This window comes from Phoxinus phoxinus (genome assembly GCF_949152265.1).
Source record: "Phoxinus phoxinus genome assembly, chromosome: 5".
NCBI lineage: Eukaryota > Metazoa > Chordata > Actinopteri > Cypriniformes > Leuciscidae > Phoxinus > Phoxinus phoxinus.
In genome coordinates this window covers 22,990,961-23,017,770 of record NC_136880.1, presented here as the reverse complement: position 1 = coordinate 23,017,770, position 26,810 = coordinate 22,990,961, and the positions used below count along the sequence as shown (strand labels likewise).

Below are 26,810 nucleotides of genomic sequence, written 5' to 3'. Positions count from 1 at the left end.
ACCCGAATAACACTATGACACCTCACTTCTATAAAGTTACAGCACTGGGGCTCATTTTATCAAATTTAATGAATGTTTTTTTTTTTTTTACTTGGATATAACATTGTCACATTAAATTAATATTTTACTTGGTTTAGTAAAACATTTTAATCACTAAATATATATTTTTTATAATTAGATGTAATTTCATAATTATAACTTGATATAAATTAAAAATATAAGTTTCACAGACAGGGCTTTCGGACATTTCAGTGGCTTTTATAAACGTTACATTACTGATGTGCATCTTGAGACAAAACAATGGCAGTGACATATTTGAACACCAAAGACCTAAATAACATGATTCAATAAAACAAGACAAGGTTGTGATTGTGTTTCTGGGACAAAAGAAGGTAAATCTGGGTTTTATTTTACAACTCACTCATAATTGTATAGCTTGTTTGTTAAAGGTGGAAATATGCATCTCACATTTCATCCACTGAAGATTATTTTAAAATAAAGCAAGAACAAAACATTTTAAAAGACTTTTTATTTTATTTTCACATAATTGAACTCATTGCTGGTGACTGTTTATACAGTGTTGCTTTGAATTAAATATTTTCACATTTAGTTTTTGCAGCTATCACAGTTGGTAAAATCTATGTACAAAATAAAGGTTTACAGTACTCTTACATTTTACTTTTAACAGTGTCTCTTTCTTTAAAAATACCAATACAAATCTTTTGTGTTCGTTTTTTTCTTCTTCTTCACATTGTGCTTGGTAAAAAATAAGAACTTATTTTTGTTATAATGGGGTTAAGTGTGCGCTGGGGGATATGTACATGCAGCAAGACTTTTGTCATGTGATTTGATGCGGTGCTTCCAGCATCTCCATGAGGAAAGTGTCTATAGGTGTGTCTCCGATAAGTTTGAAGAAGAACAGGTGCTCCAGGCACTTCAGTCCTATGGAGCGCAGAGCGGGCAGACGGAGGAGCAGCTTGGCAAACCTGAAAAGAGAATAAACAACAACACTCAGACTCCACAACTATACCCGCATGACCTGTGTCTATTTACACGAATAAAGAGCCAGAGTCAGTCTTAAAAATACAGAAGAACAGCAGTGCTGTTGCACCAATAATATATCAGTGCGGGAACTACCTGCCAGGCTGATCGGGGTAATTGTGTTTGGTATAGGCCTCCAGTGAGGCGTACACCTTTTCCCGTAATGCCTCCACCTCTGATGGGTTTGACAATCCTTTCGCATCTATAAAAGGGAAAGTTACATAAAACATAAGAACGCATGCATTTCATCATCCTGACTTAAAACTGAATGTTGCTGTCTGAACAAGAAATGTCTTCATTCAATCATTCTACACTGTTAGAAAAAAAAGGGTAGCACTTTATTTTACAGTCCTGTTCCGCACGTACATACTATGTACTACTTATAGCAATTACAATAACTGGGTAATAATTAGATACTAACTCTGAACCTACCCCTAAACCTAACCTTAACCCATGTAGTTACCGTATATTATCAGTACTTTCTTGGGTAAGTAAAAGTACTGTAAAATAAAAGTGTAACCAAAAAGAAGTGTTAGGGGTACAACAGCTTGTTCCTAAAAAAGGTCTCCAAAAGGTACTAACATTTACCCTTTAGAGGGGAGAAATGGTAAAAAAAAAAAATACTGCCGCATTGACAAGCTGTTGAAAAAGCCTTAAATCATCAAACAGTAACCTTAGAGACCAAAATATTACTATATATAATGCCAATAAAATATAAGAATATATTAATCAATAATTTTAAATATTAACATTATATTTTATATAACATCAACTCAAATATTCTGATTAATAAAACCATATATTGCGACGCCAAAATTGTTTTGTTTTTTTTTCAAAAAAGAGCTCTTGAAATAGATATTCTTGTGATACCATGTCGCAATAAAATACCAGGCGTTACGTTATTCTCCTGACATCTGAAAATAAACATGAGGGAAAATGGACAGCTCACTCAGTCAAACTGACAGATAAGTGGACCTTCCGCAAACCGGAAGAGCCTCCCATAAATCAAAACCCAGTAGGCTAATTCGGTAAAAGCTGGATATTTATATAAAGCAGCAATATTATTGACTTGAATGCACTGACACAATTGGACGAGAACTGAACTGAGCTAATGACATCACATCTTTCTGCTGAATTGAACTCATTCCTTAATTGATGAACTTTGCACAGTTATTGAACAGAACTGAATCAACCCTGAACTGAACTGAATAATGACACTTTTGTCTCAATTGTCTTTTTAGGGCTGCTTTTTTGTTCTGTTTGCATCATTTAATCATTGTTTTCCTGTTTATCCCTGTAAAGTTGTTTTGAAACAATGTATACATGCAGTATGAATAAAGGTGACTTGACTTTAGGCAGATGTGTCTGTCTGAAATTGTCTGGACCGTGTGTGTTTCTGAGAATTGAAGGCTCGGGACAGGTCTTTACCTGGGTTAAAGAGGACGATAGCTCTTAGACAGCCCAGCTCTGTCTTGTCCATCTGCATGTCCTTCATCTTAGACACCAGCTCTGTTAATACCCTGTAAACATTATTATGTATTTAGATTAGCATATTGGACATACAAGGATTCAAAACACAACCATCCAATCAATTACCGATGGACAAAATCAAGTCCCGCCCATCACTTGGACATCTACAGTACGTCACAATAGAGGAAAAAACTATCGCAACTTCTGTTTCATGCCGACTTTGAAAAAATGCCACTTGGCTTGATACGTTTTTAGAACATGCATTTTTTAAGTGTGGGTTTGAGGTGGTGAGGTGGATTCTGTGTTGCGACCTGACCTGTCAAATATCGAGCCCACCCCGGCGCTGTGAGCACTGCTGCGGTGGACATGTAGGCCGGTGGCCAGAAGGATCCCGTCTTTAACCGTCACTGAACGGTGTGAGAACGAAGCGATGAGCAGCTCGTTCCAACCTAAACACAAACACACACACACACTGAGAGCGTGTGGTACATTCTACAGACACATTTAACATCTGAATAGAGGGATACTGACCTGCTCGAAGCAGGATGACCTGGTCATCCAGAGGGAGGTCAGAGAAGTGCGGGATTCTTTTAGCCCACTCAACAAGAGTGAAGAGCTGCTTGTCTGCGGCCTGGCAGATGTTGGTCACTGGGTCATTTGTCTGAGAATCAGAGACAGAAATACGGACGCATTAAAGAGTTGATCAAATTGAAGAATTAAAATGAAATCTCTCTCTAATATCCCAATTGTTTCTTAAGACAGCGCCAACATTTGATTTAGAGAAAAAAAGAGGTATTCCTCCTGCTTGTCAAATGGATAAAGATCCTAATATTGCACTGCAAAATATCTTGTTTCCCCATCCTTAAAACAAGATCAAGTTATTTGAGAAGCTATAATAGTAAAAGAAAAATGAAATATAATATATAATAGCGAAAGATAATATCAATTAAAATACAATATAATAACAAAACTAATATAAAACTTATATTAAAACAGCTTTATTAAAGCTGCAGTCCGTCGTTTTTCCTCTTTGTCGCCATCTCTGTTCGAAATCTGCAATTGCAGTTATTCGCGGAATTATTAACTGTGCGTGGGTAGTAAATCGGCATGAAACAGCGCGGATGAACACAATGTATTGAGGAGAACTTGTCGCTGCCGCGTCGCTGTGGATACTGTACTGTCATCAGCAATATACTTTTTGAAAGTGTCAACATTAGAATTTTCATCGGGAAATCTCATCTAAACAAGTAAGTAACATTCACTTTTGTTCTGACCAAATTCGGGGGGTGGGGGGAAGCATTGCAGTAGCTATATCATGCTGATTAAATCTAACGATTGCTTATATCACGTCAAAACGTGAAAAATATATTTTTTCTGTAGCCACTCTGAAGTCCGAAGTCTTTGTGTTTTACAACTGGTGAATCTCCAGTTGTCACTGGTGAATGTCGCTTTAAAACTTTCGGGATCCGCCATACCAAGTGCTAAGCTAAATCTCCACCTCCATCATCCACACACGCTAGCCGGGGACTCCTTCTCTATGTGTACAGAAGTGATGTAATGACGCAAAGACATGCTCGAAATTCCCGCGGAAATCCACCAGTACCACAGGAATTAAAATCATTATTACAAGCTTACCGTTTTGAATCGAGGTAAGGCAAGCAGATCGTTTTGAACACTGGCTGGTTACGTTTTTTTTTCAAAAATTTATTTTTTGATATTTTTAAACCCCAAAATGTGCCGGACTGCAGCTTTAAGTCTTGCTCTTATAAACTTTTTGGTTTCTGAAGTTTTAAGTTTTAAGGATTTGTAGATATTTTTTTCCTGGGAAAACAAGACCAGAAATATTTATATTGATCAATATTTTTTGAGTGCACCAAAGTCTGCGATTAATGTTTATTAATGTTTAATGTTTATTAATGTTTAAAAAAGACAGTTTAAAAATATATAATTTCATGGTTAATGTGACACTTCATAAGTGAGCTATTATTTCTCTTCACTGAATCAGTAATTATCTTTTTGAAAAAGTAATTTTTTCAGGGTTTTTTTTATATAGAAATGAATACTTTTATTCAGCAAGGACACATTAAATTGATCAAAAGTGACAGTAAATACATTTTTAATGTTAAGAGAGATTTTTATTTCAAAAATTCTTTCTATTCATCAAAATGATTTTTTCAATCAAAAAAAAAAATAGGCAGCAACACTGTTTTCAACATTGATCATATTAAAGGGATAGTTCACCCAAAAATGAAAATTCTGTCATCATTTACTCACCCTCAAATTGTTTCAAACCTGTATGAGTTTCTTTCTTCTGTTGAACACAAAAGAAGATATTTTGAAGAATGTTGGTGACCAGACAGTTGATGGACCCCATTGACTTCCATAGTATCTTTTTTTCCTACTATGGAAGTCAATGGGGTCCATCAACTGTCTGGTGTTCAACTGTCTAGTGTTTTGTGTTCAACTGAAGAAAGAAACTCATACAGGTTTGAAACAACTTGAGGGTGAGTAAATGATGACAGAATTTTCATTTTTGGAAAATTTTGGAAACAAATGATAGTTCATTTTTGGGTGAACTATCCCTTTAAAAAAATGTTTCAGCAGTAAATCAGCATATTAGAAGGATTTCTGAAGGATCATGTGACACTGACGACTGGAGTAATGATGCCGAAAATTCAGCTTTACCATAATATATCATAAAATATATTAAAATAGAAAACATTTATTTAAATTGATATAATATTTCACAATATTACAGTTTTTACAGTATGTTAGATAAATGCAGCCTTGGTGAGCATAAGAGACTTCTTTCAAAAACAATGACAAATCTCACCAACCCCAAACATTTGAACAGTATTGTGCCTTCAAAGCTTTTTATAATATCTTTAATATTTATCAGAATTCCATAATGTTTTAAAAGTAAAAATGAAATGCAGTTCACAGGGACATCATATTGCTTTCTAAAAGACTTCATGAGGTGTCTCACCGAGTTGCCCGTGCTGGACTCCATGTAAGCGTCAGTCTTGGGCTCCACTGCAAGCTCAGCGTCCAGAATCTTCTCCACTGGCATTTCCTCATTAAAGCTGCAACTGGACTCCACCTCATTATCACTCCTTTCCCGACCCCGCTGTCTCTCTTCTTGCACCGCTGTACACGCGAAAAAATAATAATTGCATAATACACAAGCAAAAATGGTTCAAATGACCTGCACAAGTCATTGATGAAGATCTCTTTAATTTGTGTCACTCACCTTCTCTCTTCATGCCCATGGCCAGACACTTCTGATAGCGGCAGTACTGGCAGCGGTTCCGCTGGCGCTTGTCTATCAGACACTCCTTAACTTCTCGACACGTGTATGTGAGGTCTTTCCGGATGGTTCTCTTGAAGAAGCCCTTGCATCCTTCACAGCTGTAAACACCATAATGTTTCCCTATAGGTAGAGAAAGATATCTGTCTTTAAACATATCCAGGAATACAAGTTCAGTCTGGCTCAAGTCAAAGAGAATATGAGCATGGCTAAACACGCACTAGTGTGCAGTGGCGTTACCTGAAGATCGGTCTCCACAGATGGCACAGATGTGTTTGGAGAGGGACCCCGGGCTGCCGCAGGAGTAACTGCCCAGTCCCGCCAGTCCCGGAGGAGGTTTAATGTCTTCTGAGCTGCTAACACTGTTCAGAGAGTTCATCTGTAGGGAAAGACAGAGAAACGAACAATTGAGTGAGCTTGTGTTTGCGTGTGTGGTTTCCCCACTCCTCTTTGAATCACGTGATTGGCTGAATGGGAATGTTCATTTACACCTTTTGCATTCACTCTCTGTGGCTTTGAGCCTTATTAGACATGTGTAGTATACATTTTTCAAGGTGTTTACGTGATCGAAATGTGAAACACTGCAACAATGGAATATCAACTTTAGAGTGCTTCAGCTAAATGTTGTACATTCATTAATTGCAATCAAACTTGGCTAAGTGTAAAATGAACTTTGTCATCACCAGTAGAGGGCAGCAAACACTTGGCATGGCAGGTTTTATGAGCGAAACAAGATGATGGTCAAGTACAGATCAGATGGCTGTTATAGAATTAGACACGCATGCCCAGAGAGAGATAGAAAGGTCAATGAATGGAAATTGAAAACAAACCAACTAAACCCCAACGGGTTAATAGACCAATAATAGCTTAAAAAGTGGATCATAAACTACACTGTAAAAAAATATTTTCATGATTTGTTATCACAACTTTTTATCTTTTGTCAAATCAACTTCGATAACTAATGTGTGAAGATAACATACAATTTTGAGTTTCTGTTTATTAAACCATTCTTCTTCATTGTATTAACTCAAATTTTTAATTACAACAAACTCAAAATTAAGGCAACAAGGTAACTTGCTTTTTTTTAAGTTAAACCAACATTTTTTTTACAGTGTACAATGTCAGGATGTGCATTTTTAATGAAACTTAGAGCTGTGCAATTATTAATGCATATTTCATAAAATGTCATCTTTCCCCAAACTTTGCAAAGACGCAGTATTTAGCTTTCAACTCAACAGTGCACTAATCTCAATCTTCAAGCATTATACGCAACAACAAACCAACTCCTGCTGCACAAATGCAGAATAATTCATGTATTTTTGACAATTCAACTTTATTTGAATTTACTGGATAGTTCCATACCAGAAGAGTATCAGACCTGAATATGAGCTTGTTAACCCTTGTGAAAAAGAAGCGTGCTCAATTGAATGTGCACTTGTAGTGTACTTCAAATATTAAAAGTATTCCTAAAATAACTGCACTTGCAGATAATATAATATTAATTTAATAAAGGTCCACTTAAGTGTTCTCAAAGAAAGCACACTTTCAACATTGTTTCTTAAAACTCACAAGTACACTTTGCAATAATGTCAAATTAAACATTTTACTTTTAAAGTACATTGTAAATCAATAGGTTTTGATAATTTAATAATTTTGTAATGCTTTAGAAGAACACTTATTCTGATGTGTTGACTAACTTAAGCACATGTAAAGTACTTGATTATAATTTGAACTGTTATTTGACATTACATTTAAAGTTAATATATTTTAAATGTATTAAATCACAACTTAAATGTATTAAATATGTCAGCAAATGACATATTTTAGTTCACTATAAATACTTGTCAGTGTATTCGGCAGTACTCCTGGGTAAAAAAAAGAAAGAAAAAGGGGCCAAGCACAAAATGACTAAAAACAAGGCTTTTAATGGTCTTAACCACAAATTATTGGTCAGTAATGAGCTAAAGTTAAGCAAGTGCACTCCTTAAAAATCCATTGCTGTCTCAGATAAACATCAAAGACAGAATAAAGTTTTTGGCAGAATATGGGAAGTTGTGTGTGGTGGAGTGATGAATCACAATGAAATGATGCTCCAGAGAGCGGTGTCTTAGAAAATCTGCAGAGAAATATAATAATAAATGCATCTCTACCACAGTGAAGCATGGAGGAAGAGTGTCATTGTGTGGGTATTGGTGAGCTACTTCACTGTGAAAAGTCATTTAATGCTACAGTACAGGAGAACATTGCAGAATTGCTTGCACTCACGCATTCACACTCACACAAACATGTGTTTTTTTGAGAGCGCTATCCTGAAACGGCGAGCCATTCAGTGAGGCAGAAAGATGCCGGGAAGGTGATGCACAGCGGCCACCATCACATTCGCTCTCTTTAATCTGCTGCCTATAGCCCATATATTATTCAGAGCTCTTGGCCCTCGCTCACGAGAAGCATTCCTCTATAGAGGCGTCCCTGCTCTCAGGCAAGACATTCACACATGACACTATTTACAGCTAATAGTATGGCAGGTTTCCACAGCTTTCTTGAAGTGTTTGCATATTGCGCTCGCTGCAGCGCAGCCTCGATGCAATGATATCTCTCTCCATGTGAGCCAAGGTTATACTAGGGCTGTCCGTCACGCTACATTAGCTCTTTTTAGGCTAGACTAAACTGAATGGGCTGTTCTCCCTCGGGCTGGAGGGAGGCCCTGCAGAGGAAAGGAGAGATGCATTAAAAGAGCATTCTGCATTTGCCTCGCTGCCTCTTGCAGTGAAAGTTCCTCTGATCGGAAGCTTGGATGTTCCGCTAACTCTTCCATGAAATAGCACAAATTATCCAAAGAAAAGAGGTTGTGCTCTTTTAGAGAGGATATGGTATAATGGAGAATTTGCAGTAGTATGCTATAGTACACGAATCATTAAATGTCATGTTTGTCATTTCTGATGTTAAAAGCTGACTTTATGCTCCATCTCATGATATAAGCATTACAATCTTTCATAGACTAGTGATTCTCAACCTTTTTTACTCCAGGCCCCCTAGTCCTAGTTTTGTTTTCTTTCTCAACTTCTTATAAAGAGAACACCTTTCTGTAAATTTAAAAAGTAACTTCTGTAAGTAAAAAATGTAAATAATAACATTTCAGGATTCCTAAAGTTTTAGGAGCTGAAAGTTCTTCAGTGTTCCCAATGTTTTTAACCAATAAGTTGACATGACCTGCTCATGGTTTACTAGCTTGGTATAGTAAAATATTCATTAAATTAAAAATGCACATAGAGTTTTAAGATTTTATTCATTTAAATCAGTGGTTCTCAACTCCAGTCCTCGGGACCCGCTGCTCTGCACATTTTCTAAACAGTGGCAACCCTGTTGTTGAGGCGCTAAATTAACACAGAAATATCTTGATTTAGTTGTTTTATCTTATTTTAAAGTGATTTCTGAGAATCGTTGTTGAACACTGTTGATTTCAACCCAAAAAAACACCCCCCTCTCTTCATTGCTCCACCCCCCAAAATACACGCAATGCAAGATTGGATGTCTCTTTATCATAGCAGAAGTGAGGCAAAATCAAGATTTGCGAAAATAAAGAGAAAAAATGACCATACAGTACACGAGATATACAAGCAAGAGTTGGTTGTTAGTCACCAGCAGCGCACTCTAGTCTAAACCAATGTTACTCATGTATGGAGCAGAAACAATGCAACCTGGTGTCCGGTTTCAGGTCTTCCCGCTTAGGTCTCTCAAGCGCTGAAAAGCTTTTCTAATATCCTAAAGATAAGCGGGTCCTAAAGATCTTGCCTGATTATAGTCGTTCTTTTTCCAGAGTTGACTTTTTCTCTATTGTAATGTCTTTCAGCCATCTCTCTTTCTACAGTCTTTTGCTCACTCTATCTCCTCCCCCATCACGAGCGGACACGCCCCCTACTGCTGATTGGCTACAAGTGTGTTGTTGTGCTCATCTACTTTCAACAGCATAGCTTACTCTTATTTAAAATAATTTTAATTAATTTTGAGGCCTGCGTGGACGTTTGCTTCCACAACCCCCTGGTTGAGAACCACTGTCATAGACTGTCTTTCTCTGGACTGTACCTGTGGACTGTTGAGTGCTCCATAACCCATGCTGGAGGTGGTGGGCATGGAGGCTGAAGGCGAACCCAGGGAGGAGGAAGTGATGACTGAGTATGGCGACCCTAGACCGTTGATGATGGAGGGGTGATGGTGGGACACCATGGAGCTGAGAGGAGGATGGGACGGAGGAGAGCTCAGGTGACCATGTGTTACCTGCAAAGAAGAACCTGAGAACAGAAAAAGGTGATTAGTCTCCAGCAAACAGGGAACATTCTCAGGACTTTGAGAATGTGGGAAGGTCCTTTCAAAGTTATAAACAAACATTCTTCCAGTAACGTTAATATGATGTCTGATCATATTCTTCAGCAAGAAAGAAATTCATACAGGTTTGAATCAACTAGAGGGTGAGTGATGACAGAATTGTCATTTTTGGGTGAACTGTTCCTTTAATGTTAATATAACCAAGAAAAAACACTTTTAGAACATGTAATAAACTGGAAATGTTTAACATTCAGATAACGTTCAGAAATAACACTTTCATTTCTTAATGGGAACATTAGCAAGATGTTCTTTGAATATATAGGTCTGTATCCGCCATCAACAGTAAATGGAACTGAAAATTAATATAAACTTTTTTTTCTCCATTATTATGTTAGGAAAATAATATTTTTTAACTATTAATATTAAAAATATAAATATTAAACTTAAATAATTGTAATTGTGATTAATAATGTGAATAATAATTAATAATCTTGAAAAAGATTTGAATACATGGTTGACCTGTTCATATTTCTCTCTTTTCTCTATTCATCCACTATATAAATACAGAAGATGTATTGTGACAGTTTGACATTTTCATGCTAGAAATGCTGTGAGACGTCTGGGGGCCGTGTCAGTGATGGGGTAATGGTTGGTGGCATTTGCACAGTATAGGGGTCATAAAAGTGACTAGCTGTGACTGCGAGCACTCATGGATCATCACACATCAAATTTCAGACACACATCAAATTTCAGATCTCTCACTCTTTGGTGCAAAATGCACACATATTCATTATTTATACATTATATAAATGAATATAAATAAATTGTCTGTTAATTAACAAATGACTGGCCAAAATCAGCCAGATAATTAATCGGCATAATGTTTGATAATTAATCCTCGTCAATGGATAATCAACATAAACATTGTAAGTGAATTTTGAGTAAATAATGTGTAAAATAGGAATCTACATCTCATTTGTCATAATTGAATTTTACATTTTATCAGCTCTCTAGATATCGGCATTGGTCATTGAAAAACCTGATTGGTTGACTCATATTAACAATCTTCTTTTAAAGATTAAACGATTAAAAGGTTATACTATACATATATATATATTAAGCAAAGTTTATTTTAACATAAGTTAAATACCTTAAAATAGAAATTTCAGTTTAAATACTAACACCAACATGGATAATTATAAAGAGTCTATCATGCAATATGGAGATTAGATGCAGACCCGTCCCTCACCAAACCTTCACAATACACATGTTGTATTTTGAACGGTCATGTTATAATCAAGCACGTGCACAAAATTAATTCAAAGTCAGTCAAATCATTCCAGCAAGGCATTTTCACTCACTCTCGCTGTATTTTAAAGGCATGATAGAGCGGCTGTTTCCCAAGTGTATCTTTGTTGTGACGCCTCCTGCTCCTCACACAGAAATGTCTCTGCCGCCGTGACATGCCCTGAATGACCATGCAAAAGCTGTCCTCAGCACCCACACTTACTCAAGCCTGCTAGTCTCCGTGTCCTGGCTAGATTCTGGTGGTATTAATGACTTCTAAATGTCACATTCTGATCTGAAGGAACAGCTATCCTTGGAATGACTGGGTGTGCATATGTTCAAAGGGCACATCGACTTTCTTTCACACTTGCTGGTTGTAGATCAGACGGAACGTGATATTCAAATGGATTCCACTGTAAAACACATTTAGGGCCAGATAAAAAAGGAAACCGGAAGTAGATACTCAAGCACACAACTTCAGCAGGTCAGCAGAGTTCGTGTCACTGTTCTGTGTCACTGTAATCGGAGCCAAGATTAGCCATTACTCTGGTTTTGGCCTCAGACAACTGCTGCGAAGCAATGATAAGCAATAATTTGCTTTCTAGTTGAGAAGATTATGAAAGATCAATACCGACACTCAATCATTCAAACATTCAATAAGCTTGCTTTACCATATGGCTGCATCATGTAAAGACACATGAGGCTGTCATTACTACGCTGAGTGGTTCGATAGGATTTGGAGTGGAGATTTGCCTATGAAGTGTATTGTTGCACAATTAAACATATAATATACTGTATATAATATATATAATATATATTCACACACACACACACACACACACACACACACACACACACACACACACACACACACATATAAAATGTATGGTGTATCGGAGCCATGTGGGTAACCTAGATTGTTTTATGAGCAATAAAAAACTGAATTAATTTGAAAAACTCTTTCAACTGGGCTATACAATATAAAATCGAATTCAGTGAACTCATTTAAAAAACAAAAACACAATAATAACCTGAGATGACTTGTATAGTTCAATTGTTTAGTATTTTAACAATGCTATTAACACAAAAACATTGACGTCTAGCTTGAAAGAAGAAACCTTGACTCTAGGATAGAGAACATTGTGTTTTCTAAGCGTTTAGTAAGACCTTGTAGAAGAACATCTTTGTTATTTGATTGTACTTGCTGCTTTGTACATATTTCAAGACTGGCACTGGTTTTCAAACAGAGAACATCATGCCATCATGCAAATGTGGACTACTTTTCCCAACCCAATCTATTGAGAAAATATGAGATGGGGGATTTTGCATGAATTCGTATAATGTGATTCTAATGGAAAAAAAAATTGGGGGGAGTTGAGGATGAAAATGGATGAAAGTCCAATCCAAAGCTATAACTGTCAGTCGGGTGTAAGAAGAAATGCTTTGAATTGTCAAAACGTAAAATCGCTACAAATCGCCATGAGAGTGTTGACTTTTTCTGTTTTGCCATCGCCATGACCTATACTTTGCAATTTTGACAACCTGCTGTTGATTTGTTTGTTTATCTTTCAGGAACATGTATATATGCTGGATCCTAAAGTATCCATGAATAAGGGGGTGAGGCTGGATGGAAGAATTCCCCTGGGGATGTGTGGCGGACTGATGCTGGATTACCTACTCAGATTAAAGAGATTATCATCCTGTGGCTCACAGGGGAACTGGTTTATTGATGCAAGCCCAAAATCTGATAATAAGGTTTAGTTCTAAATGTCAGGGAAGGAATGTGTGCTGGTTTGGCTTTGTGGTTGTGTGTTTAATGAAACTATTTGATAGGCAGTCTATCAATCACTACTTCAAAGACAAACATTTTCAAATTCTTGAAGTCGGCATGAAAAAGAAGTTTGCGATAGGCTTTTCTTCCCTACTGTGACGTATATCCAAGTGAAATGGCTTCTCGAACAAGAAAAATGTGGGGCGGGGCTTGATTTGAATTTAATATGATATTTGATATCACAGAAAGCGATGCAGATGAGTAAAAGAAGCTACTGAAATAAATGTATATCTAGGAATGACCTTGGAATAGGAGTGACACAACAAAGAGCGATCTGGAACATGTTTTTTTCTCTGAGACTGTCCTTGGGAGAGACTGGCATAACTGGGGCAGAAAAATTGTCAATTAGATTAGCAAGCTGAATAACAACCCAGTTGAAGGTACTCACCATTGGTGGTGGGGGCTTTTTCAACTGAATGTTATCTAATGGATCAGGCATTGCGTTCCAGTGTTTTTGTGTTGGTCTAGAATAGCAATCTACATTTAATGCAAGCAAATGCATGCAGAGCCTGATCCCAACAGATTTGGCCAACAGCTAAGCGTGTGTTATGTTATTGTAGTAAAATTCAATACAATGTTGAATCTTTCAATACTTTTTTTAACAGCACACACAGATGAGAGGCCAGTCTTAGCAATGGTTGCCAGGTTTCTTTTTAGAACATGAGAAGGGCAACACTTGCTTTCAGTTGCAACAGTGAAGGTGGAATAGGATACGGCGGTCTTTATCTAAAGAGACCACCACAAACACAAGGAGGAAAAAGGGTCTTTAAACACCCAAGACACAACACTGGCCTTGTACGTGTTCATCATGCCCTCTATTCACTGTTTACTGGAACATGAGCTAAACACACGACTACAACACTGCTGAAGGGCCTGCCAAGTCCTCTCTCTTGCAGGATACACAAAGTCATTAATCATCAGATATGATTTGTCCATTCCAAATTTGGAGACATTAAGAGAAATTCTATGCAGCTGTAGCTCTCTTTTTTCTTGTGTGTCCCTTATGTCCTGGCTATAGCCTACGTGTATCACAATGAATAGCGTGACGACTTCCACTGTTTTTTTGTTTTGTTACATTCATTTTGCTATAGGCTACCCATACCTACGGTTATCTCTTAGCATGACCCCGTTGTGGCCGTATGCGTGCGAAAATTCTCCGTGCGTGAAATGACACGCGCGTAACGCAAATTACGCAGCTCGAGGCAGCGACTGACATTATAAAAGAGCGCGCAACTCATCGAGAGCCTGAGAAAATCTTAAAATAGACTTCATAGTCCACAATTTGCCTCAAAATAGCAACGGTACCCAGTGTGAGATTAATAAACACAACAAGGAGGGTGTTAATGAAGGCAATAGTTGACTCCAGGCTGGATGTTATGTGCTGTGACAAGCAGTTCGGGCCCTTTGTGAGAAATGTCCACACACTTTCACCCCAGAGACCTGAATGATGGACTGTACAGGTGATAAATAATAGTTCAGCCGTTTAAATCACACCAAATAAGTCATCCTAACAAAAGCTGGACGACAAATGAGTTGCCTCAGTCATTCACAAGCTGGGAAAGCAGTAAACCATTCTCAGGAGGATTTCCTAGCTAAATTAAACAAGTCGTTCGTGGTGGTTAAAATAACGTCCTCTTAAATGATAATACAAAAATGTTAACATAATGTCACAAAATAATGATTTTCACAACCCCAAGCCTACTGCACAGGGTAGAATGTGAAGTATTTACGGTGAAAAACGAATTGAGGAATTTCATCACTTCATGACTCAAACCGAGCGTGTAACGTTACGTAGAAATTCGTTCGGCATGAGATGAGTAAAAATAGACATTTTCCACATAGTTGATTTTCTGAATTCTGATATTCTATATCCGTGAATGGATGATCATATGGGTGATTTTATAGCCTACACCTTCTATTCAAACTGTTGCAAAATAAATAAATAAACAAATAAATAAATAACCTACGACACACTGCTGTCCAGATACCGACTGAGAGCCATTAATAACTACCCGACAGCAAACAGTTTAACAAGAGGCGCTCTGGAAAGCTATAAATTACATAACCGCAATTAAAGTGCCAACCCCTGACCCTGACTGAGAGGCACAATCTTTATCACCTGATTTTAACATTGGCACTGGTTCCAAGTCAATACACATGACACGACTGCGCCGATAACTCACGCACGTACAATTTATGAGCAAATCAAAGTCCGTCTGAAGAATCCGTACTTCAGATAACATACGGCACGGGGGGACACTCAAACACAGAGGCTTGAAAAGAAAACAGAACAGACTTCCGGGAATAAAGTAAGACATAAAACTACGAAGCACTTACTAAGATGCAGATATGTGTCGTTATTATCCATGTTTTGGCGAATATGAAAGAACTGTCCAGTTTTCCCGTAAAGTGTCTTGTTTTGCCGTTGTGGACGGCAGCATCTCCCCGCTGCTGTCCGCGATCTGACTGAGGATTCGCTGCGCACACTTGGGGCCCCACCGAGGGGGTGGCGAAGCCAAGACCTCTCCCAATGACAGCCTACTCAAACTGTACAATTCACAAAATGAAAATTATACAAAATATTTTTTTCCTCATAATAACGTATTATGATCCACTAAAGTTAAGAAGAGAAACACTGAAATACTTTTACTAAATATTTTTGTAAACTATTATACAAAGCATTTTTGTAATATGCAATACAGCTATTTCTATATTACACCACCATGCACATACTAGCTACTTTTTTGTTTTTGTGTGAATGTGGTTTAAAACATTTAATATTTCAGCTTTATTATAATATTTCTTCTTTTTATTTATTGTCTTATACTCAGACTAGTGCTGGTGAATCATCCACTAAAGACTTTGGCACACTGTAGCCTAACCTTTGTAGTGTCAATAAAGCTAATTTAAATGTTTTCATTTAGCTACATCTGAAAGCAAGAAGATGCCATAGGGTTGTCAAATGAAATAAATATATAATTTCTAAACAATAAAATGTTTAATACTAAAAAATGACTAGCGTATAGGCTAATAAGAGGTTTCATTAAACCTGTATCAACACCAAGTAATTATTTTAGATTAGCATTCTCGTTTGCAGTTTTACTGGGTCGGGGGATTATTATAATATTCTTTGTCCACAAACTGCTTAGTGCAAGATCTGCTGACCATGGCCTTTGAGATTTTGGAGAAGGGAAAAAAATTCTACAAATTCCAAGCACTCAGTAGTCCCCACAAGGCTACCAGAGGGTCTGAAGACCCCTCGACGCCCCCCAAGATCTCTTCAGAGTGAGGGGTCATTTAAGGGTGAGCTCCCACTACCTCAGGAGGTTATTCAGAAGTCACCGGCATTCAGAGTGTTGAACTCCTGTTCAAGGGGGACACTGAGAGAGAGAGAGAGAGCGAGAGAGAGAGAGAGAGAGAGAGAGAGAGAGAGAGAGAGAGAGAGAGAGCGTTAGTGATGACCACTCTGTCAGTCCATGAGCTGGGCTGTCGAATGGGAAAAGCACACTGGCTCCCATCCTTGTAAAAACACAACATAAAAGAACACAGGGGGATGCTAACAAAGATGAATGGCTTCTCTTCCAACTCATTCCACACTAATCAGGGCCTTTTCATTTGTTCCCTGTTAGATAATGTAAATTTGTGGAGTCAAAGAAAGGGACTAAAAGGACAATTTATCAACCACCCTTTTATCCCTCTAATGGAGCCACATGTTCCAGAGCATTACAATCGCCCTGATCTGCAAAGTATATTAGAGCTGAAAAGGGGGTAACAAGAATGAGGATTAGATTTCAGTGCGAACATGAGCGACGTAATGATTCCTGGTGATGTATTCAATCCTGTTGCTTTCATTAATGAGGAGAACGGCAAACACCTTTCACCGTGCAAGGTGTAATTGCTTTTTATATGGCTTATGTAAATATGATGAAATTAAAGGAGATCAGGTGGTCAAGAGATCCAGAATAACCCTAAATCACAGCAGATTTGAGGGAAGGCTTGCGGGATTATCCTGCTGTTTGTCCACAACAATGGCTGCCAATGGACCATTCAGTTGCAGAGTGTCGGAGACCTCACCCTTGCAATCATCTATCATCAGTTAAAAGCAGAGCGGCCCACCCCTTAACCTAACAGTCACTGTCCTGAGACCAGCCGAGAGAAACGAGCAGTCTGGTCATCTCCCCCTCAGACAACAGCCCGTGTCTGGGGGCACCATGTGGCAAATACACACACACAGCCAGACAAATGTGCCACACATTTATGAAATGTGCATATTCAAGCTTGTTTTCCATGCGAGAGGGGTCTCACTGACTCTCACACATTGATATTCATGAATATCAAACCCTAACTTGCTCTTATTGACTGATACAGTGATTTACACTCTGCTTGTCAGTCCTTTTCTTATTAAAGGAATATTCAGAGTTCATTAAGCTCAATCAACAGTATTTGTGGTTGATTTCCCTCATTGAAAAAAAAGCAAAAATGGTGCTTAAGTTGAGACACTTAAGTAAATGTGGTCAATGTTTGAATTTAAAATGTGAAGCTTAGAATATTATAAAAGCACTTAAAGGTAATCCTCATTTACTCACCCTCATGTCATTTCAAACCTGTATGACTTTGTGTGGAGAAAATATTTTGACCTCCATTGTATGGATAAGCATAATGGGATGTTATCAACATTCTTCAAAATATCTTTTGTGTTCAGTAAAAGAAGGAAATGCATACAGACTTGGAATGACATGAGGGGAGTTTGTATATGAATTAATACGATTTGATAACCCGCAGTGGGGGAGTAAGCAGATTGCACAAAAAGTATCAATGAGATGTAACATTTTTATCAATTGTTAAAAGTTACGATGTTACGAAACTTTACAAAGAAAATGTTAGTAAACTATTTTTTTACACTTCATTTCAACACTTCATCTTATACTTTTAAAACCGTGAGCATTTTAACAGTGAGCATTCACATCTATTTAAAGTGCCTCACTATAACCCAGATTTGTACTTTTTGAGGTAAAGTAAAAATATACTTATGTGGTAATCAACATTATCCCACAATTCCTGTCATTGAGCTTCACTTGTATTAAACCAGGAATATTCCGTTAAACTATTAGACTGAATTAGACTAATAATATTCAGCTTTTGTATCTGATCGAGTGAATTGAAAACCTGTTTGAGAAACAACCTTCCTCTTTGCTCAACTGATCGCATCGAATAGATTGTGTGTGTGTGTGTGTGTGTGTGTTTGGGGGGTGGTTCTCCATCTGTCAAACACTCATTAACAGAGCCCCACCATGTTTTAATCAGTCCCTATACACAAACCACGCCCATTCACGTGCGCGCGCACACACACACACACACACACACACACACACACACACACACACACACACACACACACACACACACACACACACACACACACACACACACACAGGCTTCAACCACGCCATGTATCATCAATCTCACAGGTCATTAATCTCTGAGCACAAAGGCAAAACATGCTGAAATTTTTGGGTGTGAAACCTCTTTTTTGATGCAGACCAATTCGACAAATCACAAAATACAGCATGTTGATCTGCTTAAAATGTTGTGATTGCATGATTGCAAACTTCTTGAATTTTATACTTATTAATTTGGTTCACAGCTATAAAAAAAATGTCAATCACTATTTTATTGCTTGGTTAACTCTGGTCTTCAGACATCTAATGAGGGACCCTAATGTCGTTGCACACTAACTTATTTGTGTACATGGTAGTAATCATCACATTAAGCCACTCAAGAACGTGTAAGACAGGAAAAGCCAAACACTTCGCACTTCAAACGAGTTATTCGATTGAATTTGACTTTATCGAAAACTAGAAAACTGGGTTAAACTTTATCGGAAGTTAATCCACAGTATCATGTCAGAGCGGCATAATATCAAATTTCCTCCAAATGCTTTGTGAGCAAGCGAGAGAAAGAGAGCTGGAGCTGACCTCCAGAAAGGACTGCCAGCATTACCTCACAAGAGGCGTCTTGCTACTCTTTCGCCACAGGATGTGCGTCATAAATCTTACTCAAGCCGAATGACAGAGGAGCTCATGGGACGTGACCCGTGACATACTGATCAACACATCGGTGCTAAACTTAAGCCAACATGCAGGACCACAAAAGAGGAGTAACTATAAAATAAGGGAAGTGTATTTGGGGAAACCATTGTAAAACCGGCAAATTAATAGGTGTTTAAAAATAGAGGTTAAAGGTTTAAAGTAAAGAATGCATGTCCGAATCAGATGACTCGGATGAGTTTCTCTGGTCTTGATTTTGGCTTCTTGATTGGCTTTCATTTGTTGGTTTCTAATAAAATTTAACTTGAATTGAAATGGATGGATTAATTAGTTGATTGATTGATTGATTGATTGATTGATTGATTGATTGATTGATTGATTGATTTAATGAATGAATGAAACTAACATAGCCGAGATACATATTTTTTTCCCAAACTATGGAAAACATGAGAGTAATAATAGCCTAAAACAGAACTGTAATTACAGAAAAGAACTACAACATTTTGAAATCAGTCAATATAGTAAATGTGAAGTGAAAGTTCTGTCATCGTGATCATGGGACACTTTCTTCAATGGCAGTAACGTGTTCAAAAACGTACATAAATAGAAAAGAGGAAAGAACACAGCGATCAAAAAATATATTACACAATGGTTTAATTAATCACCATAGGCAAATGCAGGAACACACTTGGCAATGAAGCTCTCGGTTTTTGAAGCACCGAAATAGAAACAGCCGAAGTAGGGCTACCCTGAGTGAACTTTAAAGAGGAAGCAACAGGGCAAAATCAATTGTGCCTCAAGAACACACACGTCTTGGGCTGCCAGCTGAGGAGAACTAATGTTCTGATGCGTTCTGCTTCAGCTCTGCTAGAGTCATTTGAATGAATAACAATCACGAGCTCGGCAGGGAGGATTCAAGCAGGCTGCCAAGGCCAGGTGCATCTGAGGAAAGGTATAGGCTATGGAGAGGAAGTTTTATTGTAGTAATCACAAAAATATTTGGACACTTCAGCCACAAATCTTTGCATTTACATGACATTGTTTAACTGTAATTTATCTTAAATAAATATCATAGTTTTTAAGCTAAACATGTCACCTCATGTTTGAAATTATTAAACAATGGACCAAATTAACTTACTCGCGGGGATTTTTTTCAAATATATACTTATATACAAATATATAGTACCGGTCAAAAGTTTGAAAACATTACTTTTTTTTTTAGGCATTTATTTGATCAAAAATACAATAAAAACAGTAATACTGTGAAATATTATTACAATTTATATTATCGGTAACTGGTTTCTGATGTAATATATTTTAAAATATAATTTATTCCTGTGTTGGTAAAGCTGAATATCCAGCATCATCATTACTCCAGTCTTTAGCGTCACATGATCCTTCAGAAATCATCCTGTATTGCTGTTTTTACCATATATTTTGATAAAATAAATGCAGCCTTGGTGAGCAAGAGACTAATTTAAGAAAATATCAGTAAAACGTAATGTCTCCAAACTTTTGACCGATACTGTATGTATGTATGTATGTATGTATGTATATGCATGCACGTATGTAAGAATATATATATATATATATATATATATATATATATATATATATATATATATAGAGAGAGAGAGAGAGAGAGAGAGAGAGAGAGAGAGAGAGAGAGAGAGAGAGAGGATGAAAAATACTCAGAAATGCTAAGTTAGTTTTGATAATGGTCTTACACTATTTGTTTTGAACTAAAAAGCTGGTCTCTTGGCCTAACTGTGATCATGAATACTACTAGTATGTGAGAAATATAAATTTAAATGCATAAATATTTGTTTAAATGCAATATACATCTGTATGTGCCTTTTTTCTTCTCGAAGAATCATTGAGTGTAAATGACATTTCATGGAAAATGTTGAGTCACAGAGGAACTTTGACAATTATCTGTACTAATCATTTCCTATCAAACAATGTCCTGTTGCAAGAGCAAATGAAGAACTCTTAATGTCTCAAGCAATCACAAAGAGTGCAGGAGAAGGTCCGCACAGATGTTCATAGGAAAGCATCAGTCCTTGCATTGCTTTAAGCTCTTAATCCTAAATCTGCCTTTGCGGGTCTAGACAAATCGAAGATTCTGGTGCAAACTTCTAATGTTCTTATCAAAATCAATAACCCTAATCATCCCATGACAGTTGCTTACAAAAGAAAAAAAAATAGAACAATGTGTGTGTTTCTGCTGATTGGGGATTCATGTGACAATGTACAAATGCTGTGCATCCCAAGAAAGACATACGTGCAACAGGTTGGACAGGGATTCTGAGGGACCATGAGGCTAAGTTGGACTTGTCCTGAGAGGACCAGTCAGCTTAAAGCACAGGCATCTGCTCTGCAATGGGACAGTGACTTGTTTTTGTGTCCACCAAGAACACATCATATGCCATAGAGAATACTCTGACATCATGCTCACCGAATACTTCTAATCCCACTGTAGTCTATAATATCTTAGTCAGTTTCTGAGAAAAGATGCAATTTTCATGATTATAAGACTTTATGTATATGGCATGCTATAGGCTAGATGAGCAGCCATTTATGTAATTGAAAAAGACAGCATGTGTCTGACATGAGGTGCAGTTGACTGAACTCCTTCACTCATGTTTAAATGTCATAGTGTTGGCTTTCATTGAGCACATGCAGGACAGCCAAAAGCCTTCCAAAAGGGCAAAAATACAGAACACACCATGGGAACTCGATAGGATGCAAAAAAGATTCAAAGCTCAAATAAGATCTAATACAGCACAGTTCCCTGAGTTGGCAATATTGTAAGGTACAGCTCGATTTTAAACTGCTTTAGTAGGCTAACTACAATAAATCAAGCATGTGTTCTCGAGGAACTTCTGGCTGGACATGCTTTTTAGGTGTTGTTTTTTTCTCTCTAAAACAGCACAGACTGTAGATCAATTTTAAGTTTGTAAGAGTTAATTTGCTAATGTCATTTATATATGCCTATGTTTAACTATAGCCTAGTTTTAAAAATGTGTCCCCAGAAGCTACCTAAATGATTAGCCTACAAACTCAACTGAAGTCCACAAATTAAAAAAATTATAATAACAAGAAGATGTTTTTTATTTTATTGTTTTAAAAATCAATGACAAATGACAAGACTTAGCTAAACAAATCATACCACGTTTTTCAACATTGCAATGTCAACGAAGTATTTATTTTCTATTAACGCCACCTAGAGGCATCGTGAAGCCATAATATGTCCGGAACTAACAAGTTATTTTTGTTTCCCACGGACTTTTTTATTATACTGGACCTCCATCTTGACAGCAAGTAACACGTGAGTTCAGTAGCGTTGATGTTTACATTAAAGTCATCATTAGAAGATCCGCGGGCTAAATCCATTTGTATGAATAAAATCTATTCTCTTATGAATTTATATATATAAAAAATAAAAAAGCCCAGGAAATGTAGCAGTTATTAACAGGCGTGTAGCTAAGAAGTTACACTCTCCGTGCATATTGATGTGAAAAGTGTTGTTGTGTTTACCCAGAACACCATGATAGGAGTGGAGGCTGGACTCTACATTGGATCTGTGTCCGATGTGAAGGATACTCAGAGCCTGACAGACGCCGGTGTAACACACATACTCAGCGTTGACTCAGAGGATCCTGCTGTGTCTGGATTCCACACGAAATTTGTCCGAGCTCTGGATGATGCGTCCACAGATCTCCTGAGCAGACTGGATGACTGTGTCAGCTTTATATGTGACGCTCTCAGCACACAAGATGAGTCCAAATCACCAGCAGTTCTTGTGCATTGGTAGGTTTAATCATTTATATAAAAAAAAATGGAATGATTAAGATTCATACATTATATAATGCATAACAGTGCATAGTATACTCACAAATTGAATAAATTGATGTTAATAAAGTGAAATGTTATATTTTATTTTCAAATGTATGCAAGTTGTAAGAAAGTGTTTTTCTTTCTGATGAATATATATATATATATATATATATATATATATAATATTTTTATTAAATATGTTTATAAATATTATATATAATTTTCTATTGCTATTTGGCTATTTTATTCCACTTTTTTTCTTTATATAGGGTATTCATTTATTTGTTTGTTTGTTTGCAGCCATGTTGGGCAAAGCAGAAGTGCTGCTGTGGTGACTGCTTACCTGATGAAAACACAACACCTGAATCTACATGATGCATATTCTAAACTCCAAAACTTAAAACCAGATGTTAAGTGAGTGTTTTTCATTATTTATCCTGTGATGACTAGCATTATTATTGAAGAACGTTCCGTTCCGCTCATTTTCTCAGAATGAATGAAGAATTTCTGGACCAGCTGGCACTCTATGAATTAATGGACTGTAAAGTAGATACCACAAATCCCTTATACAAACAGTTTAGATTGAAGAAAATTACAGAGAAATATCCAGGTATGGACATACTTAAACTTGTTTAATATATTTGGTAAATATGTGTTAATTATTTCAACTTTATACACCCATAGTTAAATGGTCTATATATTTATTAAATACAGTAATGAAAGGAACTTATATTAAAGTCATGTATTTTGATTAATTCAGAGCTCCAAAATGTGCCAAAAGAAGTCTTCGCTGTTGATCCTGCACAAACCCAGAATGCAGAAGCTGTATACAGATGTAGAAAATGCAGGTAAATTTGTATATATTTTTTTTATACACAACGTATTTTGTTTATCCTGGAACAGCATTTCTTTCCGAAAATGTAGTCTTAACCCTAAACCTACCCCTACCCATAAGGTCTCCCTAAAATCAGAGGGAAATGATAGGTGAATAACACTGATGTAGAAGCACCTAACCCTGGTTATAAGCCTAATCTTGACATAAACTGCAAACCTCAAATCGGATTGGTTGATTGGAATGTTGTTCCAGGATCAACAAAGTTGTACTTTTGTGAAAGCACGTTCACCAACTAAAGTGTCTTAACCTGCTGTTTTCTTTCGTTCCCAACAGACGCACACTTTTCCGTCACTCCAGCATCCTCAGTCACTCTGTGGGAGAAGGAGCCTCTTCGTTCTCTCATAAGAAGACGAGGATAGTGAGCCTTACAGCTGAAGATCAGAGACAGTGCACATCCTTCTTTATAGAGCCGGTGCAATGGATGGAGCAAGCCTTACTAGGTGTTCTGGATGGACAGGTAGTACCTGACTGCTTCACACATCTGGACACACAATTAAATAGTATTATCAAACCTGTATGTCCTGTATGTCCATTTACTTTTTTTTAACTATTGGCTTTAAGATTGATAATCGCATGATATTCTATGTGGGTAGGTTGTGGCTAGAGATTGTAGTGGCTTTGCCGTTTTGTTTCTTTGTTGGTGTTTTTAATATATTTCAAAGTAATAGCTTTTGTAAAATCTCTCTTGTAGCTTTTGTGTCCCAAGTGCAGCTCGAAGCTGGGCTCGTTTAACTGGTACGGTGAACAGTGTTCGTGTGGGCGCTGGGTGACGCCGGCCTTCCAGATGCACAAGAACAGAGTGGATGAAATCAAACACATCAGTATATCTGCACTCAAATGACCCACAAATAAAGATCTGTATTGTATGCTCCGATATCTTTGTCATTGTTAGTGTTTTAAATTGAAATAATACATAAAAACATTTCATATATCAGAAATACCATGTAAATAGCCTTGTGCTTTACTTTGATTGTAAAGTTTTATTTTATCTACACCACCATTCAAAAGTTTGAGGCCTTTATAAAAAGAGTTATGCTCACCAGTGCTGCATTTATTTGATCAACAGCAGTGCTGGGTAAGTTACTCTAAAATAACTCATTTCTAATTACCTCTTCAACAGTGTAATTAGATTACTGTACTAATTACTCTCTCTAAAAAGTATTTAATTACTAATTACTTTCTAAATCGCATATCAACATCAGAAGGATAGACATGAAACTGTTTTAATTCTTTCAAATAAATACTAAAAAATGGCAGGAATTATGCTTAAACTGACCAAACAATTTAAAGGGAGAAGGTTACATGATAAACATAGTTTTTAACATCATACAATACATTTTGATGTTAAACCCACTATTGTTTTATGTAGAATTGTTCTATTTATACCAGTGGTTCTAAACTCCAGTCCTCGGGACCCACTGCTCTGCACATTTTGTGTGTCTCCCTTATTTAACACTCCTGATTCAGATCATGAATGGACATACAAAATGTACAGAGCAGCGGGTCCCGAGGACTGGAGTTGAGAACCACTGGTTTGTACCAGTCTGATCTCATGACATTTCATACGGATTTTACAAGGTGGCTAATTCATACGAATTTGTACGAGTGAGGTCGTACGATTTAGCCACCTCATAAAATGCATACGAATTACCGTGTGATCAGATTGGTCTATACACAGTATTTAGCTCAATTACATCAGAAGTAACTGTAATTAAATTACAGAAAAATTAAGAGTAATCCCTTACTTTACTTTTTCAAGAGAAAAGTAATTAAATTACAGTAACTCATTACTTAGTAATTAGTTACACCCTACACTGATCAACAGTAAAAACAAAACTATTGTGAAATTAAAATAACTGTTTTATATTTTTATTTATTTTAAAATGTAAAAAAATGCTGTGATTGTAAAGCTGAATTTTCAGCATATTTTATCCAGGCTTCAGTGTCACATCATTCTTCAGAAGTCATTCTAATATGATGATTTGGTGCTCGAGAAACTATTATTATTATCATTTTCCAGGATTCTTTGATTAATATGAAGTTCAAAACAGCTGCATTTATTATAAATGAAATTATTTTCTAACATTATAAATGCCTTTACTGTCACTATTGATCAGTTTAATTTATCCTTGCTAAATTAAAGTACACATTTCTTAAAAAAATAAAAAAGATAATATTATATATGTGTGTATGTATGTATGTATGTATGTTTAAATTAACCAGTAAGTTTAATTTTTTATTCAGGTGAACTTTTGCATTAATAAATAAACAAAGATCTTGCATATATATTGCAAAGTGGGTTTTCTATCCAGTAGGTGGCGACAAATAACTAGTACTTGGACTACATTGTGCGTGCTGTTCAAAATAGTGGAGAACAAGGACTGAGTTCTTGGTTACACCTGCACTATAGATGACAGATGATCATCATTTAGTGGAAATGTGAGACACTTTGACTTGGTTGAGAAGTACTAGATATATGAGGATGATATAACATGCTTGACTCCTGACTTGCTAAATCTGCCTCTTACAAAATTAGATTTTTTTTTAATGCTGCCACAGAATTTGGTCCATAATTTGTCATCATGTACTTTGTATTTGTATGATATGTAGCACTAATTTAGATTCATGGGCATGTAGTTTTCTCTTGACCCGCAGCGCATGTTTGTATGATGCTTATATAGAGAGTCTGCATTTCACTGTGGGTGGTTATGGCATTGAGTTGTGAAATCCTGTTGTGTTTATGAGGGTCATATCCTCTATGTAATGACC

At 36.8% G+C, this 26,810-nt stretch overlaps 2 protein-coding genes across 3 annotated transcripts; one reads left to right on the top strand and one right to left on the bottom strand.

The window, feature by feature from the left end:
* Positions 1 to 365: 365 nt before the first annotated feature.
* On the bottom strand, positions 366 to 15,800 carry rxrga (retinoid x receptor, gamma a). Of its 2 annotated transcripts, none has more exons than XM_079612147.1 (10): positions 15,597 to 15,800; positions 9,902 to 10,107; positions 6,059 to 6,197; positions 5,762 to 5,941; positions 5,498 to 5,658; positions 3,043 to 3,172; positions 2,828 to 2,960; positions 2,470 to 2,561; positions 1,138 to 1,243; positions 366 to 986 (listed from the first exon to the last, which is right to left on the bottom strand). In XM_079612147.1, the coding sequence occupies exons 1-10, from the start codon at positions 15,625 to 15,627 to the stop codon at positions 839 to 841; spliced, it is 1,326 nt and encodes a 441-aa protein (XP_079468273.1). In that variant the 5' UTR covers positions 15,628 to 15,800; the 3' UTR covers positions 366 to 838. The 2 variants fall into 2 exon arrangements, with proteins under 2 accessions (XP_079468273.1, XP_079468274.1); XM_079612148.1 differs by lacking the exon at positions 15,597 to 15,800 and adding an exon at positions 11,503 to 11,669.
* dusp12 (dual specificity phosphatase 12) lies at positions 15,393 to 25,429 on the top strand. Its single transcript, XM_079612149.1, has 7 exons — positions 15,393 to 15,568; positions 22,851 to 23,119; positions 23,447 to 23,560; positions 23,638 to 23,756; positions 23,907 to 23,994; positions 24,315 to 24,498; positions 24,733 to 25,429. The coding sequence occupies exons 2-7, from the start codon at positions 22,857 to 22,859 to the stop codon at positions 24,880 to 24,882; spliced, it is 918 nt and encodes a 305-aa protein (XP_079468275.1). The 5' UTR covers positions 15,393 to 15,568; positions 22,851 to 22,856; the 3' UTR covers positions 24,883 to 25,429.
* The last annotated feature ends 1,381 nt before the right edge of the window (positions 25,430 to 26,810 follow it).